Here is an 18,948-nt window from a genome sequence, read left to right on the forward strand (position 1 = left end):
AATTATGTTTTGTGAATTTTCTCTGAGGCAAAGAACTACTTTTTCTTTTCCCGCCATTTATGCGGTATATGGATATGAATTTTTCATGACAATATATTAGATAACACTAATCCAAAAGAGTATATTGACTTGAAATTGCTTATGGTAAAGCAAATGCACAGCCAGAACCTAACATTAAAAAGTAGAAACAAATGAAAATGATGCACGAGTTGCTTCGTACGTAGCTTGGCGTTAAATATGATCCACTCTAATTAAAAGACTGCATGCTTGATTAATTCTTGAAGGAAGAGGATGACAGAGCATTAGTCCTGTTACTCCGCAACTTGGATGATACATAATTTTCGTCTGATTAGTGGCATAATAATCCGCTTATATATCGTTAATTACGTGTAAAAACGATATGTTGATGCATCAGCAATGATATTACGAAAACCTCCAACTGTGGAAGCCAACATGATGAACACTCCGATGAATATGCAAACCTGTAAACACACAGAGTCCTAATAAATAAACTTTTTTGTAGCATGATGTATCAATTTGCGATATCGACAATAAGGAATATTAGATATCTTTGGCTTACCCAGTTGACGAGCCATTGAATGCTGTATCTCTTTGGTTTCTTAATTCTCAGCCACATTATACACGGAAGCTGTTGAAAAAAATGCTCACTTAGTTAATTTCTTTCTGATGATGCAGATCTGTAATTTGTGCAAGAACAAATTAAGAAATCAAATAGAGTGAGATGGGCTTACAAAGTATGAAGTGGGGGCAAAACCAAATCCACCAAAGAAACCAAGAAGGTCTCCAAAGAAAGGGAAGGTGACTCCAACAAATAATGTAAATGCTGCAACATTAAATATATATATAGTTTGTTTCTCGGGAAAATCAGTGAGAAAATGCGATGAATTTTTTATTAAATATATATATAGTGATTAGGAACTTAATTAGGTTTTAATCAAGCAGAAATGACAGAGATACGGAGACGTATGGGAAATGGGAATCTCACCAACATAAGCTGATCTCGTGATTAGTCTAAGTGCAATTCCAGGTGGGAAGTTCACCTTTTTCACCATCATCCTCTCAAGCATGTCAAAAACAGGCATAGCATAAACCTGCACACTTTTTAGTCACATCCTTAATTTAGTGTGGTTCTAATATTAATGAGAAACATTCAAAGAATCAAAGCATAGATTAAAGGGAGTTTTAACGAAACATTCATGGTATTGTTCACTTTTAATGAAAATAATATTTTTATTCTGAAAAGTTTTGGAAGCCATCTCCTATCAACTGTTAAAGTCAAAGTCACTAATGGTCGGATCAGTTCCAATTATTTATTTTCAAAATAATGTTTAAAGTGTGTTTTTACGATAGAAAACACTTCTAATCTTTAGCATTTATATTAGAAGTGCTTTTGCTATAAATTTAAAAAAAAAATATATGATTCCAAGTTGTTTCCAAAACTTTTATAAGATATATTTGGAAGTACTTTCTAGAAAAACACTCAAAAAAGCTTTTAAATCTGCCTAACGTAATCAAAAGTTTTTTAAGTTGTTAGGAACCACTTCTAGTTGTCAGGAGTGCTTTTGTTACTGAGTGCAGATTTATACCTGGTAGCTGCCAATGACATGGACGACAACCATTAGGTTAGCAGCAGCAATGAGCCATGCAGGTTTTTTAAGATCTATGAGCACGTTATCATCGACATCTTGACCCAAAGCCCAGTACCCGATGAGGGCCACCGGGAAATAGCAAATTGCGTTGATAAAGTAGGCTCCTAGAGCACCTTTCCACATGGGAATTCTCGACGGCTTCTCGGGCGTCGATGGAATTGTGGCCTGGATTTCAAGCACCACTGCATGCCCAGCAAATGCAAACGAGATTTGACCTAATGCATTGAAAACCCTAAACATGTAATCTGCAGGGCTTGTTTTCTTGTATGCATAGCTCACGTTTTCAACCCGACCTTTGCTTAAGCAACCTGCCCACGCTATAGTTGAATAACTGCAAATTAACAACAAATTCAAGTTTAGGAAAAATTATATATTATTTGCCTTCTAAAGTTCTCTTGTTAGGTTTACGAGTAAATCTTCCGTAGGGTTGTCCTACTATTAGAAGACACTAAAACGATAACATAAAATATTGTGCAACGTACCAGTGTATTATTTATTTAGTAACCTTCTAGTTTTACTTTTAATCTCACTTAGTATATTACAGTTTAGTGGTGTTCCTCTTTATTTGGGAATGAAAGGTCTTAAGCTTGATTTTCACGGAAACAAATTCAAACCAAATCAGTATGGCTAACTTAGGCTTAACCCACTCCCACCCAACAGTAGTATGTATTAAAAAAATGGTACGTACTTCTCTAATTTATGCACATTTCTCTAATTGATGCTGTTGAACAAAACTAGACCACACTTGACTCGGAGAAATTTTTCAATGTGATTTTATACGGGATGGTGCACCACGTGTTATTATACAAATAGTGGAATATGTGTGTTAAAAAATTTTAAAAATTAAACTTTCTACCACTTATATAATAACACGTAGTGTACCTCAAGTTTCCGTCACAAAGAAAAATTTCTCCTTAACTAGAGTTTGTGTGTGAAGTTAAAAAGGAATTAATTTCTGCACTCCCCTTTTTTTCTTTTTTCTTTTCTTTTTTGTGGCTTTTAACAGATTTTGTTTGGCCTAAAGCAAGTCTTCTAAATCAGAATTTCCTTCTCATGGAAAGTGAAAACTTGGTGAAAATTAAAATTACTACCTTAGCGACATGATAGCTGCTGCTAGAGAAACACCAGCAACAGAGTTGAAATTGGGGAGCTGGGAAAGAAAGAAATGAAGGGAACCAAAGATGACAATCCAGTACGATTGCTTGACTGGTGTGCAATTGGCACATGCCATCTCCACAAACTTCTTTAGACACTTTCCTCCGGTGACCATGTACACTATGTCACAACCAACCTGCACAATCATTTGTTGCGGAAGCACAATCCATGGCCCGAACTTTGGTCCGAAGGCGTGTCGGCCAAGGTCGATATATCGGTCAAACCGAGTTCCCGGAACACATTCATGGAGCTGAATCATCTGCCACATTGTGTTCAAGGTCATGCACCATGATATTACCAGCACCATTGTCCCTGGACCCCTGAAAATTAAAGGTAGAAAAAAGTAGGGTTTATTAGTATATTAATACAAGTACAACTGGTATATATATTATTATCATGAGTTGGGGTGTTTTGTACCATCCTAAGTAGGCCATGGCATAAGGCAGGCTGAGTACACCGGCACCGATCATGGCGGTGACTGTGTGAAAGGTGGAGTACCACCATTTTGCACGGCGGGCGTTGTCCACCGGCTCCTCCTTCCATTTGTCGTCTGAAACAACTTCCTGCCATAGTTTCAACCATGGACATGAACAAACAAACAGAAAAATCAGAGTGGAATTTGGAAAACGTCGTGTGAATAAAGAGTGGTGATGCTCACCTCTGGAGGAGGGGAAGTTTTAACCATTTTTTTTTCTCTTCTTTTGCGATGAAGACAGGGAAACACTTTCAATGTGGGAGTTGATTGATCGTCATCATGTTGTATGTATATAGTGGTTTCCTGGCCCGGAATATAGGCAGAAATGTAGGATATGTACATTCCTCAGCCCCACTCATGTATTTATTTTTAGCTTTTTTTTTACACAGGGACTTGTGCTTTATCCAGTTGAGCAAACGCGAATCATACAGGAAAACAAATAATTTAATAAATTAAGTTGATATAACAAACCCCTTGCATGTACTTGGCTTAAGATGTTAAAGTTTTAAACCCTCCACTTAAAATTATCTAAAGTCACGCAAGCTAATATTGCAAACAAGGTTTTACGAGAATTCACATTTGTCATACTAGCAATTATACACATTTATGGTGGCTAAAACTTTTTGGTCACGATCATCAAAATATTTTTTGTTGCTGAAGAGGCTTTTTATATCTTTAGCGATTGCTTAGGAGTTTATTTTGTTTAGGAGAAAAACATGGAAGAAAAAATGAGAGCAACTAATATGATTATCTGGTTATGAATATTTGAAAAAAAATAAATAGTAAACTTATTTTGCATTTAATTTTACTGTATTGTCAGTAACTTTTATGTTGGTTATTTTTCTTTATTTTGTTGGTAGAGCTAATTTGGTCTTTTCAATCTCTTTTAGTTGACAAAGAGAGTTTTGTTAATAGATAATTTAGATTATGTGGTTGGAGAGAGGTCTCGATTGGACTTTCTTATTAAGTTAGTTTCTTATATTGATGAGACCAGTATGATATCAGATCATGAGACCTAATACAACATTATATGTCAGATGACTCTAAAGATTAGTAATGCGTGAGCTTATATATGAAATATATGTTTCTTAAAATGGGCACAAACAATTTTTTCTCCAAAATTACTCAAGATAACTTGGACTGTGATTTGATGATATACTCCACCCACTTTGATGCTATATACAAAGGAATCCAAGGACCCCATTTTGACAGGCATCATTTCATTAAGCTCCCATGTCAATTTTTCTTTACACAAAAAGTTCTTATGTGCAATTATTTATATCTTATCCCAAGTATTGAACCAATGATTAAAGAGCTTAGTTGGTGGTGAATGGAGCCACCTTAAATTGAATGCATTGGGATTATAAAGAGGGAATAGTTTGAGGGGTTCATGATTAAAGGGCAAGTGAAGGAATGCTCTTCGTGTATGGGAGTCGTTGGTGCGACTCTTTTTTCTTTCTTCTTTCGAGTGTCCCCAATGGCTTTGCTATTTGCATCCCCAAAAGCCAATGGTGATTGACTGCTACCCACTTCTTACCACAAAATTAAAGCTTAACAAGTATTATATCTTGTTTAATTAATCTTACGCTAAATCAACATCATGTTTATATCATACGACACTCGTAGGATTTTTGTAGAAATTTGTAAAACCCATTAAAAACTGCGAGTTAGACACCCATTAAACCCATAACGTCCTCCAGATAGCAAACAAACGAGGGGAGTATATAACAGATGTTGCAAAGACTCGTTATAGTAGTGACACAGGGAAATATGAGTCCACAGATTGACTACCTCCAGACCTGCTGCGCGTTAGTTAGGCTCGTTTTCTAAGTAAAAAGCGAAACAAAAATCTTAAACGCTCGAGGGGTACTCAAAGACTAGATGAAACTCCAAGCAGAATCCTCATCTTGAACAAAACCAGCACTTAATTCATAAGCATATTTAACAGTAAGGCATCCATTAGAAGAAGAACCCAAATGCAGGGATCACTCATCAGGCATAATCCCTTTAACATCAGTAGAGTTACTAATAGTCCGCCGTACGACATCGGCATGAAGAACATGCAAAAGCATCACAAATTTCTATCCAACGCAGGTCAAGTAACTAGCCACAGTTTCATAATTTTCATCTAAAAAGATAGGCCTCTGAAACTGATAAATAAAAGTCCGATCATTAGGGATTACACTGGCTGATAGTAAAGTTATTTATATGCGAGTCCCCGAGTGTTTATAACAAGTTGAAGCTCTTATTTAACCCATAAAGCCCCCTCCAGGCATATTAGGCCCTTGTGACGAAACCTGTCCCTGTGAGACTAATTGCGACCGGCCTTGAACATAAGCTTGAGTCATCCCTGTCCCAACCAACTGTTGTTGTTGATGCTGTTGCTGCAATTGCTGAAGCTGCGGCAGTTGCTGTTGTGATTGAAGTTGTGAGAGCTGCTGCTGCGAGAGTTGCTGCTGTTGTTGAATCTGAGGGTGCTGCTGTTGAATCTGTGGATGTTGTTGTTGAATCTGAGGATGCTGTTGTTGCTGACCGGGTACTTGCATTTGTTGCTGCTGTTGCTGACCGGGTACTTGCATTTGTTGCTGTTGTTGCTGACCGGGTACTTGCATTTGTTGCTGCTGTTGCTGACCGGGAACTTGCATGTGTTGTTGCTGACCACCTACTTGAATTTGTTGCTGTTGTAGCTGTTGCATTTGCTGCTGCTGTTGCTGACCGCCTACTTGTGGCTTAAACACAACCATATCCTGAACCGATGGTAGATTTAGCTTTAACAAAAACCAGGTTGTAAGAAGGTTACAATGCCGAGCCACAAACTCATTTTGGAGTACCACCACAGGCCTCCATTTCAGAAAGAAGTTAAAACAGAAGTTGCAGGATATGCAGGGAACCTTCAGAACTAAAAGCACCTTATACAGGCTAGAAAGGTCCTTGACGATCCCCACAAAATTTTCGCAAAACACAAGGTCCATTTTGCTGGTTTCTTTTAGTACTGAAGGTACCTCACATATTTGTTGTGGATTTACGAGCTCAGAGTTGGTGGCTATGAATACTTTATATTGGCAAAAACTAATATCACTGAATTACAATCTGCGGTAATAAGAATGGTCTAAGTAATAACAAGCTCACCCCTGGAAACAGCATTCCAATCAAGCGGCATGCTTTGTCTGAAACAGAGAGCAGTAGTGTCTGAGAGGGCAATTGGATCACTGCACACTGAAAAAGTGGGAAATCAGCTTTTTGAGAAGAAAAAAACATATAAGAATAGTCCTTGGTTTCATGATTACATTCAAAGGAAAACTATTGCAGGTGGTCAAATAAAATAGAAGAACTAGCTTTTGATGCTGAAGTCTCAAATGGATGATACCACAATCAAGAATTACCCCACTTCAAGCCAAGAGAGCCAATTAAATGCATAAATTTAGTTATCACAGCATTTAGAGGTTATTGAGTTTAAACAGATACTTAACTAAGTTCATATCAGAATGTCACACAGAATCTAAGGAAGTACTCTGCCAGATTAGAATTTACAGATAATCAAGTGGTAATCCAAGATGCTTAGATTAATATATATAAGAGAAGACGATGATTAGGCAAGTGGGTAAGGACTTTTGAGGGATAAAGTGGAAGTGGCAAGAAATTGGATAGCAAATTAGCAATGAGGACAATTTTTGAATCTCGAGGGAAAGAGTGGTAAGGTGAGATAAAGAGAGTAGACAGCTTACAAGTTTCTTCTCTTGCAATTGCCCAAGAAACCCATGCTGATTCATTGCCCGAAAAACTAAAAAGTCTGCCTTTCCAACATATTGCCTGAATTATAAATATTGATGAGGTCAAGAAAACTGAGGAATATAACGTCAGGAGGAAAATATTACACAGAAAAATAAAGGAGAGAATGTTTTCACTAAATTGTAATTACTTGTTATTCATGTGGTCCTGAGATATGAGCCTCACTATTTGCATTGTTGGTGGCCAGTTTGCTGCAAGCCTGAGGAGTGAAACAATGCACGTCAATAAATATACGCCAATGACACATTTTACCATAGTCATGAGATTAAGATTTTATTGTGCACTAAAGCACCAACCAATTAAGCCCAACTAAAGAGTTCTGATCAAAATACATTCAACATCACGCCAAAATTCTTACAGCACGTCAAGCCATTAGGATTCTAAGAATGAAGGTAACTAAATTTTTATTTTAACCAAAGAAAAAGACGTCTGCTTTGATAAGGTAGAAATATTAATAGTCATAGACCTCTTTTTCTACATAAAAGAATTAAAGTTAAAATAGAAACTTTAAACCATTGATTACATTCCATTAACATCTATTTGAAACAAAAAGAAGAAAGAGTACACTCCCGACTTACGTCTCAGAAGCTGAAGCACTCCTGTAACCCTGACAAAATTAGAAAGCAATTGTGGAGTTAACAAACAATTAACTGCTAAAATTGTAAAAGATAACTAAGAGAAATATAAATAATCCCATGTGGTTAGGCCCTAAACATGCCTCATGCTGTGGTTTAATTCAGGACGCTCAGACCCTTATGGTTATCAAATTGTCTATAAAAATAGATGTCATTGATGGCACACTTGAAATAACTATTTATCGATTGTTCAGTGTTTTCGGCAATTTTTGTTCTCTCTCCTCCTCCGACAAATGTATTAAAACTGAAACCAAATGCATAATACTTTTGAATTCAAATCACTCTGAAGCACAATCACAAGGAAACATAGAGAACTTTTTTCAGAAAAATTTAAGTTCAACATAAATAACTATGGTTATCCATGACAGCACATTGGCTTGATTCAATGGCAATTTGGAATTTCCCTTCTCTTGTGATAGTTTATCAGTGGTGTTTTGGGTGAAGAGTAGTTTGTGGAAATCAAAGAAATGATGGTCAGACGGTTTCACAACCAATTTATACGGAAACATACTGAAAATCCTCATGTGCCAGAGTCACACACATGCTCCACTTTTCTCTCAAAAATAATAATTTTGTGCAATGCAAGAAACCAGACGTAAGAGTATCACAAAATAAACCACAGTTTCCATGTCATCCAACGAGGTAACTGAGAACGAACCTCCAATCTAGTGATAAACACAGGCTGCCCTTGTCTCTGCCCAGATAAATTTCCCTGCATGTATTTTCATCATTCAAGTATAAGTTATTGCGGAATACCACAGTAAAACAGAGCCAACCATCTTTAAAACTTTCCTGACATTCTGGCTTAAAAAAGTTACCACCAGAAGTTTGAAAATCCAACCGTATTTTTTTAAAAGACCTACCTCCCAGACTTTCACATATTTGGATTGTGCAGATGCCAGAGCACTTGATGTCTGTTGTGAAAACGGCACATTAGATGCTGAATTATTGTTTGCACCAAGTGACTGCATCCCAGATTGCACCTGTTGAGCCATTCCTGGAGTAGGAATCATTGTACCAGTTCCAGAAGAGGCACCTGTTGAACCAAGGGCACTCATCATGTTTGGGTTCATGCCAATTCCACTTTGAACCATTTGCGGTCCCGAGAGATTTCCTTGGCTCATACCAGGAACAGCTTGACCCATACTAACACCACCTTGGAGGTTACTCATTGGTTGTGACATCCCAAGGTTATTGTTGCCAGAGACATTAGAGGTACCTGAAGTGAATGAATTAAGACCTGGGTTCTGCGCAACCTGTGTAAGATTGCCGGACCCTGAAGATGAAAATACATTTTGAGCAGCACCAACTGAAGATGCCATTCCACTAGATATCATGTTTGATACATGCATGGCCATAGGATTTTGACCCATAGTTGGGAGTCCCATAGAAGTTCCTCCAGTTAAGGCTGCTGCGTTCATCACACGTGCTTGAGAGATGTTATTGAGGATGCTACCCACAGGACGCGAGGGATGTGTCACACCACTCACTACAGGTTTCAAATCTGGCACATTATCATTATTTGTGGCCATCTCTTGCGAAGCAGAAGATGGTGACGAAGTCTGCAAGCTTGGGACTCCTTGGGAAGGAGGACGGACAGATGGAATGTGTGCAAAAGAAGGTCCCATGGAACTTATGGTACTTGGCTCCTAAACAAATCATATCAAAACTTTATGACTATACGTGTGCAATTTAAAGCAGTATACCAGACCAAAAAAAACATCTTTTTCCTTTGCACAAAGCATAAAAGTTCAAGAGTGCATAAGAAATCTTACAACTTTTACAGTAGCAGGAGGCACATTTCCAACAGAAATTGGTTGCCGATTCATAACAGGTCCATTCACTAATTTGAAAAAGAGGAAAGAAAAAGAAAGGATAAGTCTGCAAACAAGCAGGATAAGCAAGAATTAACCATGAAAAAATATGAACAGCCTAGCCATAACAAACTTAAGTGATTAATTCAAACAAGACAGCCTATTATACTAAGATTTGTAATTCATTTAATCTTACTATGTTCATTTGAGAGGTATGACAGAGACAATTACTCTTATAAAAGATAAAATAGAAATTGCGACTACACCTTATTGATACTGAAACATTGATAATTTCAACAAAAAAAAGTCAAATAGATAAGTGAAACCAAATCATTAAGTACTTTCATTAACAGAAGCAAAAAATGAACCAAATATTTTGCATTGGAAAAAGGGACAGCATATTGACTGCAAACCTGAGGGCATAGAAGTTGGAGGCGGCCCAGTAACTGAAGCAACAGGAGCTATGTCCATTTTTACAGGACTCTGATTTGAGGGCAAAGTTGTAATTCCCGGACGACTTAAAGTAGCACGGGCCTCCATAAAATTCTCTGAGATTAAAACAATAAAGTGGGGATTTTTCGCATTATCAATTGGTGGATCTGCCGCTCTAGGGTTGCGCTTTCCCTGCATTGGCAAAGTGGTCACTATCACACCAACTTCTTCTAGTGATCTTAAGCCATAGGAAATAAAATATTCAGTCTGGCAACAATACCGTCGCCTCCCTTTTGTATTGTCGAACATTCTTTGCAGCTTTATTAATATAATTAGACAGTGGTTCCATGCATATGAATACCAGAAAAAAAAAAACTATATTTTTTGTTCATGATAGTCTAAGTGGTTGATTTTAGAATTCAACAACATAAAGGGTTAAAGCTCAACAAAGCACCAAGAAAAATAAAGGAAGTTACTTTAATGTTGATTTAGCAAGATATACAAAAAGTCAAAAGCTTAATATATACATACATACATACATACATATATATATATATATATATATAAAACATATAAGGATAAGAGATAAGAGATGGAACATACTGCATTGTATATTGCTCTGAGCTTAGGTAGCTGTTTTGGACAAATGACTGACAGAGAAACAGAGCTCTGGATGAAAAAGTAAGGGCTCATTACTGATGACTTTCAACCCTCATGAGGAAAGGAACAGACACCGTTAAACTAGGAATAAACAAAAAAACTACCTGTGGAAATGATTTAGCAACAGCCTCAGCATCATAAAGACGATTTTCAGTTTGTGCATCAATATTTTCATTTTGCTCCAAATTTTGAATTTGTGGCCGATACACTGGTGTGGGCAGAGGGTGAGGGTTACTCGCAGCAATAAGAACACAATGCTTCTGAAAATCCACATTTTGTTGATTTTGGCTTCCATTTTGAACTGTAGGGAACATCTGTGTTTTACATCAGAAGAATTGTAAATGTTAAGTTTAAAATGTGACTAAGAAATGCATTTGAACTCAAAAGTACTTGGACGGCTTTGAACAGCATACCATTAGAGCTTCCGAAAGCCCTTCCGCAATTGCAGCATCACTAAACCCACCCCCAGAAAAGGGTATAGCTGAAAGCCAATGTAAGAAGAGATCCACATCCCTTGTCCAGCCACTCCGTTGTACCAGGCAACCTTGATGAAAGGTTGTACAATTATTTCAAAATATTCATATATATATTGAGCAAATGCCAGTTACAGTAACGACATGAAATGCCCGCATATCATCTTGGTGAATTGGGTTCATAAGAAACAAGGTGTGATACTAGTTAAGTGGTAGTTTACCGGGGGAAAAAAAAAAAAACTTCCATTTCCAACCATAAGTTGTCCTACTGAGGGGAACTGGAAACGTATAACTTAATGTAGCTCACTGTATTTCCACATAAAGTTCACAAAAGTAGACAAGGGACTGAACTCAAACAAGTTTTTCAGACTTCCAGGTGGTGTTATGTACAAAGAGCCACTACGTTACAATAAAGTCTACTAATTTTAGAATTTAACTTAAAGCTAGTAAAAATCCACCACTTCAAAGGGAATAAATCCACAAAGCATGTTAAAATCACCAAGAAATAATTTGCAAACCTTGAACAACATCCAGCTTAACTTTCAAACAATTATTTGACTTAGTATAAGATTGAACCCTGTTTACAAAGAACTATTTGACTTAGTGTAAGATTGAATCCTGTTAGTAGGAGGATGGAGGACTAGCAAGTCTTACCCTACATAAAGTAAAATTCCTGAAGAATTTATAGTCAACCTCGTACTGCAATAATAAATTAACAACACAAGTCATACATTGGAAAACTAGGAATAAGAAGAACAAAATTACATACCACAATAAGATCCATGAGTATTGAATGTGACCAGGGAGAGCTCAACAGTAGAAGTCGAGAGCTTCTGCATCTCAAAAGCCAAATTACATAATAAGAAAAAGACTACCAAGCTAGAAGTCTTACAGAGGGAACTAATAATGCTGTTGCCAGTGAAATGTAAGAATGGTTGTCTGTGGTTTGATAAATAGTTGATGTAGCGTACAAAAATGGTACTCAAATTATTACATGCATGCTATTAACATCTAGTCAAAGAAGGCACAACCATGTACACGAAAACATGTTTAAATATGTAATGAACAATTAACAGTTCGGACAAATTACTTCTGATAGATAATGATAAACCTAAAGTAATGGAAAAGGGACAAACCTGCCCACTTGGCTCGTTTCCACAGAAACTCCTACAGGAAAAAGATAAATCAGAAGTGACTTATTTATAGAGCAGTGCATAAAATCCCATGCATGTTAATGAAAAATCAATGACAAACTTCATATTTGGTTCTATGTACAGGAATGTATTTGACGAAGATTGTTAAATTCCAAGTATGAACCTTCACTGAAGTTGTTATACCTAGGCACTTATTAACTTTTAGAATTCTCAAGGACAGCTGTATAAAGTTTTCATGTGCAATGAAATGAAACTGTAAATGGGAAATCATGATAAACCTCAACTTTTATACTATACTTTAGGGAATTGTTCTATAAATGGGCACTCCTAATAAAATTAATTAAACCCCAGGAGAAATATATGATTCAACAGGACAAATTCATGAGAACTTACCTTGTAACCTACATCATAAGTAGAAACCAAAAAGTAACGTGTGAAATCAAAGTTGGTCATAGACAAGGAGGGAGAAAGAACAGAAGCTACGACACAGCACAAAGGAAGAAAGATAGAAAAATTACTAAGAACTTAACCGCGGACCTTACGATCTTCTCTAAATAATCTTTAAAAATGAGTTCCCAGAAGGGACCCATGGCTGCAGTCCCTTCAACAGCGATGATCAGTTGTTTCTCAGCCATTAGGGTTTTCTCTGTGATGGAATTGGGGATCCTCTTTTAAAGATCACATTGACCACCTCGGGCATATCTAATAGTCTCATTGACAAGCACGTATGTACATTTTTCTCTAGTTATTGACACGTCTGCACGAAACTCTGTAAAGTAAAAACTAACCATCCACCATCGACCACGTAACCTATACGTTACTGATTATAGTATTACAATAACAAAAATAATATTAAGAATTTAAATAATTAATAATAATGTGTAAAAATACACTTCAGACATCGTAGTATAGAGAATGCTCACTCCAATAAGCTGGAGCATGATACCCTGCTTCAAGATGTCTAAGGAGTTATCCACTCTCTCCTTTGCTTGAATACCGGAGGAAAACCAATTATTCAATGTCAAACCCAAAACGTAAATATGACAGATTTAGCCTATAAGTACTGTATTTGTTCCTAAAGCAGAAGGCTCTGTAATAAGTTCATAGCAAACACGGGATAATAACTAAAAGTTACCTCATTAAAATCGCTTGTATTGTGTGCATAATTTGGAAGGAAGTTAATCTTGATACATGGAATATATCTATCTGACCAATTATAGGACTTACTTTCCATCACATGCCAACAAGCAACAAATCAACGCATGGAGCTCATCACCGCGGATAGCTTCTAACAAAACTGATGAGAACTAACTAATTATTTACAAATCAATCAAAATCCTGTTTCCATCAGGATTATATGAAATAAAACTTTGTACATAGTAGAAATACAGCAAGGCTGCCTACGATTTCACGGTTCGAGGGTACAGAAAAATCGGACATTTTTATAACTCGCTAAACTAGTTTTATCAGATTCTTTCGTAGCTGACGAAAGATTCAAAATTGAACCAAAACAGTATAGTTTTTCCAGTTAACAAACAACTACTCCACATAACCAATTTCAAAGTGAAAAGTGAAATTGCAATCAAATTTCGATTCCGAGCCACCAAACGCAGCCCAAACAAGCTAATTAATCACATATACGAGCTTCATAAAATTCTCGTCCAATAACAAACACCAAAACCCTAAAATCACAAAAAAAAATCTAAAAAATAAACAACAAAAGAATAAATTCAGCCAAGAAACTCCCTACCTGATGATCTTATCAAGGTAATCGGAGACGACGGTTGCCCAGTAGGGCCCCATGGCGGCGGTGCCTTCAACGGTCACGATCAGCTGCTTCTCCGCCATCGTACGGCTCGAAAGAACCGTAGAGAAATTTCAACTGCTTTTGCTGGCTGTGCGGCGGAAAATGTGTGAAAGTCCAAAGCTTGGAAACGGTGGTAAGTGCACGAAACGCAGCGTTCTGGGTGACGAAGACGAGTATTTTAAATGCGAGTCAATACCCCGCTGCTACTGCTGCTGCCGCTACTGGTTTGGGGGTTCTTCCGGTGGCGCAAAATTAAAGGCGGAGCCCACCGCCTTTTTTTAGTTTTTCTAGTTGGAACGGTGGTAAAACCTCAATAAACAGTCAATATTAATAGGGTAACCCCTGAACTATTTTGAATTGACCGATTTGCACCCTACCTTTAAGATTTTGAATTTCTGTCCATTTTTTTTTTTTTTTCTTGTTGCTTTCTTTTTAATTTCTAAAACAAAAGCAAATGACTGAGTGAAAATTGTTAATTTAGATTTTGATATAATCATGGATTGCAACACACTTATTTGGGTTGGTTGTGTCATTTTTGCTTGATCTTTCTTTTATTTCCTTTTATTTTGAATCAATAATAAGAGTAGAAAAATCAAGCATTGTGCTCAGAAGAATAATATCGAAAAAATCTCAAGAATGACAAAGAGAATTTTCTACTATACCGGGAAAGTATCAGGAAAAGAAAGTAAGTTTTAGCTATGATGAGAAAATCTCAAGAGTATGAGAGGATCCGAATTTTAATTTGATAAAAAACTAAAATTTGATATTCTATTTTAAACTAATTTAGATTACGATATGAATATTTAAACTAAAAAATATATTCGCTTCGGCCAATGCAACTACTACTGGTCTAAAAAAAGAAGTAATTTTGGTTTCGTTCTTTTGGGTAATGCAAAGACCCAAAATTAGAATCATAATACAAAAAAATGCATTTATTCCCGAAATTAGAAAAAAAAAATAGTAATTATTAATCAAATTTCTTGTTCATGTGGGTGAACCCGTGGCAAGTGGCAGCATAAAATCCATTTGAATTTGATTAATAATAAAGTAATCAACTTTGCACTTCAATATCTCTCCAAATTCGCGGGAACACCATGGCAGCCGCCGCTCAGGGCAGCTCTCTTCTCTGCTCCTGCCGCAGTAGACCATGCACAACCAGAACAACCCTATCCCCTTTCGCTCCCTATCCCTTTCTCTCTCCTCTCACCCCTATTCGCGCAAGCTCGAAACAATTGAAGCTTTCGAATTCCAGGTTCTCTTTCTCCTCTCTCTCTATATAGGGTTTCTAGGTGAATTTGAGAAATGAATTGTCAATTAATTTACATATTTTCAGGACTGGTAGGGTTGTTTCTGCTGTGGTTTCTGAGGAAAACGCAATTCAATCAAGTTTCTCTGGCACCGATGGGTTCAAGCTCACTTATTTGGAGGTGGGTTTTCAATTTTCTTATTGGTACTTCTTAAATTTGATTACTTTTGGGAATTTTTATTTACGTATGTAAATAAATGTTTACTTTTAGGGGAATAGTTGGTTGTGGGATGTGGGTGGGGTGAAAATACTGGTGGATCCAATCTTGGTGGGTAATTTGGATTTTGGAATCCCCTGGCTTTATGATGCTGCCAAGAAGTTTTTGAAGAATTTCCAGGTACTCCTTTAGTTTCGAATTCAATTTTTTGAAGCGAATTTGCCTTCGATTTTCCTTTTTAATTACGCATATGTTGCCATTATTTTGTAGAATGTTGTGAAGTTGATAGGCCTGTTTTGATTGGGTTTGCAACTTTAGTGCAGTTAAGTGATATTCCAGAAGTTGATTGCTTGCTTATTACACAAAGTCTTGATGATCACTGCCATTTGAAGACATTAAAGCCGCTCTCCAAAAAGTACCCGAATCTTAGAGTAATAGCTACACCAAATGCTAAGGCCTTGTTGGATTCCCTTTTCAGCAATGTGAGTTTGAAACTACTGTTTTGTTTTAGGCTGCAGCTTGTTGAATGTTAATTTTGTTTTTCTTTTTAATATACGCTGTTTATTCATGTGACGCGTGAACAATCTTTACAGTCACCACCAAAGAAACAACAATGCACTTTAAGCAATGCCTTGTTTCTTAAAAACTAGTGTAGTTTTTATAATTGGGGTATATAATCCGGCTGTGGTGTTGGGTTTATTGTGCATCTGTTCCCTCTTAATTTTTGGTTAATACATGTGCTACTAAGATGGTGGACATTACTACACAAATTCCATTCCAAAATTATACCTTTCGCAACAACTGAAGTTACTGAACCTTACTGTCATCGCTTCAACTTGGCTCAATTGTTCCTGAAACTTGCAATGCTGGCATGCAAGATGATCCCAAAGCCGTAGATGAAGTCGCATTCTGTGTTTCGATTTGAGATTAACACGAATTTTGTTTAGGTCACATATCTAGAGCCTGGCCAGAGCTCCATTATTGAAGCAGGAAATGGTTCTACAGTCAAAGTTCAGGCCACAGCAGGGCCAGTTCTAGGTCCTCCTTGGCAGCGCCCCGAAAATGGGTAAGGTTTCATTTTTCTTATTGCGATTGTAACACCAGTGAATTCCATTGGCAAGGAATGAAATAAAAAGGAATGAAGTTAATGGAAAATTCTTCTTGATTGATTGAATTAATAATTACAACAGAGAAAGAATATGCTAATTACAATGAAGTCCCTAACCATCTTTACTAATTACAATTACAAGTGTAAACAAACTGCTTAATGACTGAACTTAAATTGTTGACTGTATTGGATGGCTTGGCTTGTAGATTTTCCTTTTATGAAACAGTTCCTTGTAATATGTTCTTTAGTCTTTGGTTAAACGGATATTAACGAGATGTTATAATATGTGGACCAGATATCTTGTCATTTATCCAGAAGGGAAATCTACACTTTACTATGAACCCCATTGTGTATACAATACAAGTTCACTCGAGAAGGAAAGAGCTGATATTATTATCACACCGGTCATAAAGCAGCTTCTGCCTAAATTTACCTTGGTCTCTGGACAAGAAGATGCAGTTCGACTTGCAAAGCTGCTGAATGCCAAGTACAGATTCTTTATACCTTAATACTAACATATACATAAAGGTGGTTTTAGCAGACACATATCAACGTCTTTGTTTTACATTTTGTAGGTTCATTGTCCCGATGACAAATGGGGACTTGGATGCCAAAGGGCTTCTTGCGAGTTTAGTTTCGGCTGAAGGAACAATCGAATCATTCAAGGTTGTTTTCTTCTTCTCACGGTTTTTTCTATGGTGAAGTTTTAGATTTCTTTCTGCAATATTATCACAATTGAAGTTGTGGTTGTTAAATGCAGGATCTTTTGTCCAAGGAATTACCAGATGCACAGGTACTGCAGCCTACTCCTGGTGTACCGCTAGAAATCCCGCTACCTCCAAATCTTCCGTAATATGTTTTCTGCGGATATACAGACACTGTAGCTCACTGAAAATATGTACACATCTCATCAAACTCGTAATTTGTAAATGTCAGTTTATTTTATTGGTACCATCGGTTCCCTCTGAGTTACATATGAGAAGCTGGCTCACGTGAGCAAAATTCCATTGCGGAATAGTTATTGGGACATTGGAGGCACAAATATTTGTAAGGCCCACTTAGCTAGTAGTAGAGCGATGCCACTTAATAAAATGACAGACATGCTTGCCAATTAGCTATTCTGCTTAGTAAATGTTTTTTTCAATATTGAAAGGAGGGTTTCTTTGGTTCACATTACAAGTATAAATTTAAGTTACACATCTGAATAAAAGTCGTTAAATTACTTAATCTAATGGGATTCAACAACTTTTATTCAGATTTGTAACTTAAATGTGTACATTTGATATGCACCGGAGAAAATTTATTGAAAAGTGTGCCAAACGGATACTATATGTTACACAACGCAAAATTCACACGAATACAGGATCTCATATACACAATTAAAAAATTATACTTTTTTTTTTTTTTTCATGTTTTGATAAGTAATATGAGTTGGTGATTATTGCATTCTTATATTATTTTGTGTCGGTAAGTTTGTGACATGAGAGCAATTTCACCCGTTGGGCAAGGGCAGCCCAATTTTAAAGGTACTATTCACTATAAATAGTCATTTCTTTTGTGCAACCCCACTAGTTTTACTATTGTCAGGATGGTTACCATTGGCAAATATATTTTTTTTAAAATTTTTAACGCATGATTAAGTTATTTAATATTTAGCAGACGGCTTATTTTTTAGGAAAACTAATTAAAAATGTTTGAAAACCTTGAGTTTTAACGATAAAGACAAAATAAAGGGTAAAGTAAATAATACCATGATTGACTTTTTAGTGTAAAAATGTGGTTTTTCATTAAAGTAAACAATACTATAAGTTTTTTTTTTATTAAATTTCCCTTTCTTTTTTTTGTATTTTTCATATATATATATATTAATTTTAAAACTTTTTTAGTTATTTTTTACTTTTTCATTTTAATTTTTCAAATTAAAAACTTAAATATTTAGCAGACAGGTTAATTTTTTTTGTATTTTTCATATATAATTTTTTTTTTTTTAATTTTTAAAAATTTTTTAGTTATTTTTTCCTTTTCATTTAAATTTTTCAAATTAAAAGTTTTAGATTGTTTGATCTCCTGAATGTTGGAGATCAAACGGCTTGGACTGCACCAAGTGGCTTTGCACAAAAAAAATAAATTGTGGTTGATGTCAACCATGCCAGTAGGCGGAAGGTCGGGCATATCTTGCATGGACATTGAGTTGGACTTTAGCTCGGCCTACCACTTGCCCTCTGATTTTTGGGTCGCTGGAGGCCCTTTTTGAGATTAAAAGGCAATTCAAAGCCCTTGCCCTTTTTGACAATGGGTGAAATTGCTCTAAAC

At 36.4% G+C, this 18,948-nt stretch overlaps 3 protein-coding genes across 3 annotated transcripts; 1 reads left to right on the forward strand and 2 right to left on the reverse strand.

Moving 5' to 3' along the window:
- Positions 1-166: 166 nt before the first annotated feature.
- LOC137732997 (lysine histidine transporter-like 6) lies at positions 167-3,541 on the reverse strand. The gene is made up of 8 exons (XM_068472224.1): positions 3,484-3,541; positions 3,243-3,388; positions 2,762-3,145; positions 1,608-2,001; positions 1,007-1,112; positions 753-844; positions 581-649; positions 167-482 (listed from the first exon to the last, which is right to left on the reverse strand). The coding sequence occupies exons 1-8, from the start codon at positions 3,508-3,510 to the stop codon at positions 384-386; spliced, it is 1,317 nt and encodes a 438-aa protein (XP_068328325.1). The 5' UTR covers positions 3,511-3,541; the 3' UTR covers positions 167-383.
- A 1,691-nt stretch (positions 3,542-5,232) lies between these two features.
- On the reverse strand, positions 5,233-14,347 carry LOC137731209 (mediator of RNA polymerase II transcription subunit 25). The gene is made up of 15 exons (XM_068470313.1): positions 14,008-14,347; positions 12,240-12,270; positions 11,873-11,936; positions 11,044-11,174; positions 10,735-10,944; positions 10,574-10,639; positions 9,952-10,162; positions 9,500-9,567; positions 8,588-9,373; positions 8,383-8,436; positions 7,668-7,696; positions 7,220-7,288; positions 7,026-7,110; positions 6,430-6,516; positions 5,233-6,047 (listed from the first exon to the last, which is right to left on the reverse strand). The coding sequence occupies exons 1-15, from the start codon at positions 14,103-14,105 to the stop codon at positions 5,550-5,552; spliced, it is 2,487 nt and encodes an 828-aa protein (XP_068326414.1). The 5' UTR covers positions 14,106-14,347; the 3' UTR covers positions 5,233-5,549.
- Positions 14,348-15,060: 713 nt separating this feature from the next.
- Positions 15,061-17,589, forward strand: LOC137731923 (uncharacterized). The gene is made up of 8 exons (XM_068471185.1): positions 15,061-15,316; positions 15,398-15,491; positions 15,582-15,707; positions 15,851-16,009; positions 16,475-16,593; positions 16,931-17,122; positions 17,211-17,301; positions 17,396-17,589. Exons 1-8 carry the CDS (start codon positions 15,159-15,161, stop codon positions 17,486-17,488), a joined length of 1,032 nt encoding a protein of 343 aa, XP_068327286.1. The 5' UTR covers positions 15,061-15,158; the 3' UTR covers positions 17,489-17,589.
- Positions 17,590-18,948: the final 1,359 nt, after the last annotated feature.

Source organism: Pyrus communis, chromosome 4 (genome assembly GCF_963583255.1).
Source record: "Pyrus communis chromosome 4, drPyrComm1.1, whole genome shotgun sequence".
Classification (NCBI taxonomy): Eukaryota; Viridiplantae; Streptophyta; class Magnoliopsida; order Rosales; family Rosaceae; genus Pyrus; species Pyrus communis.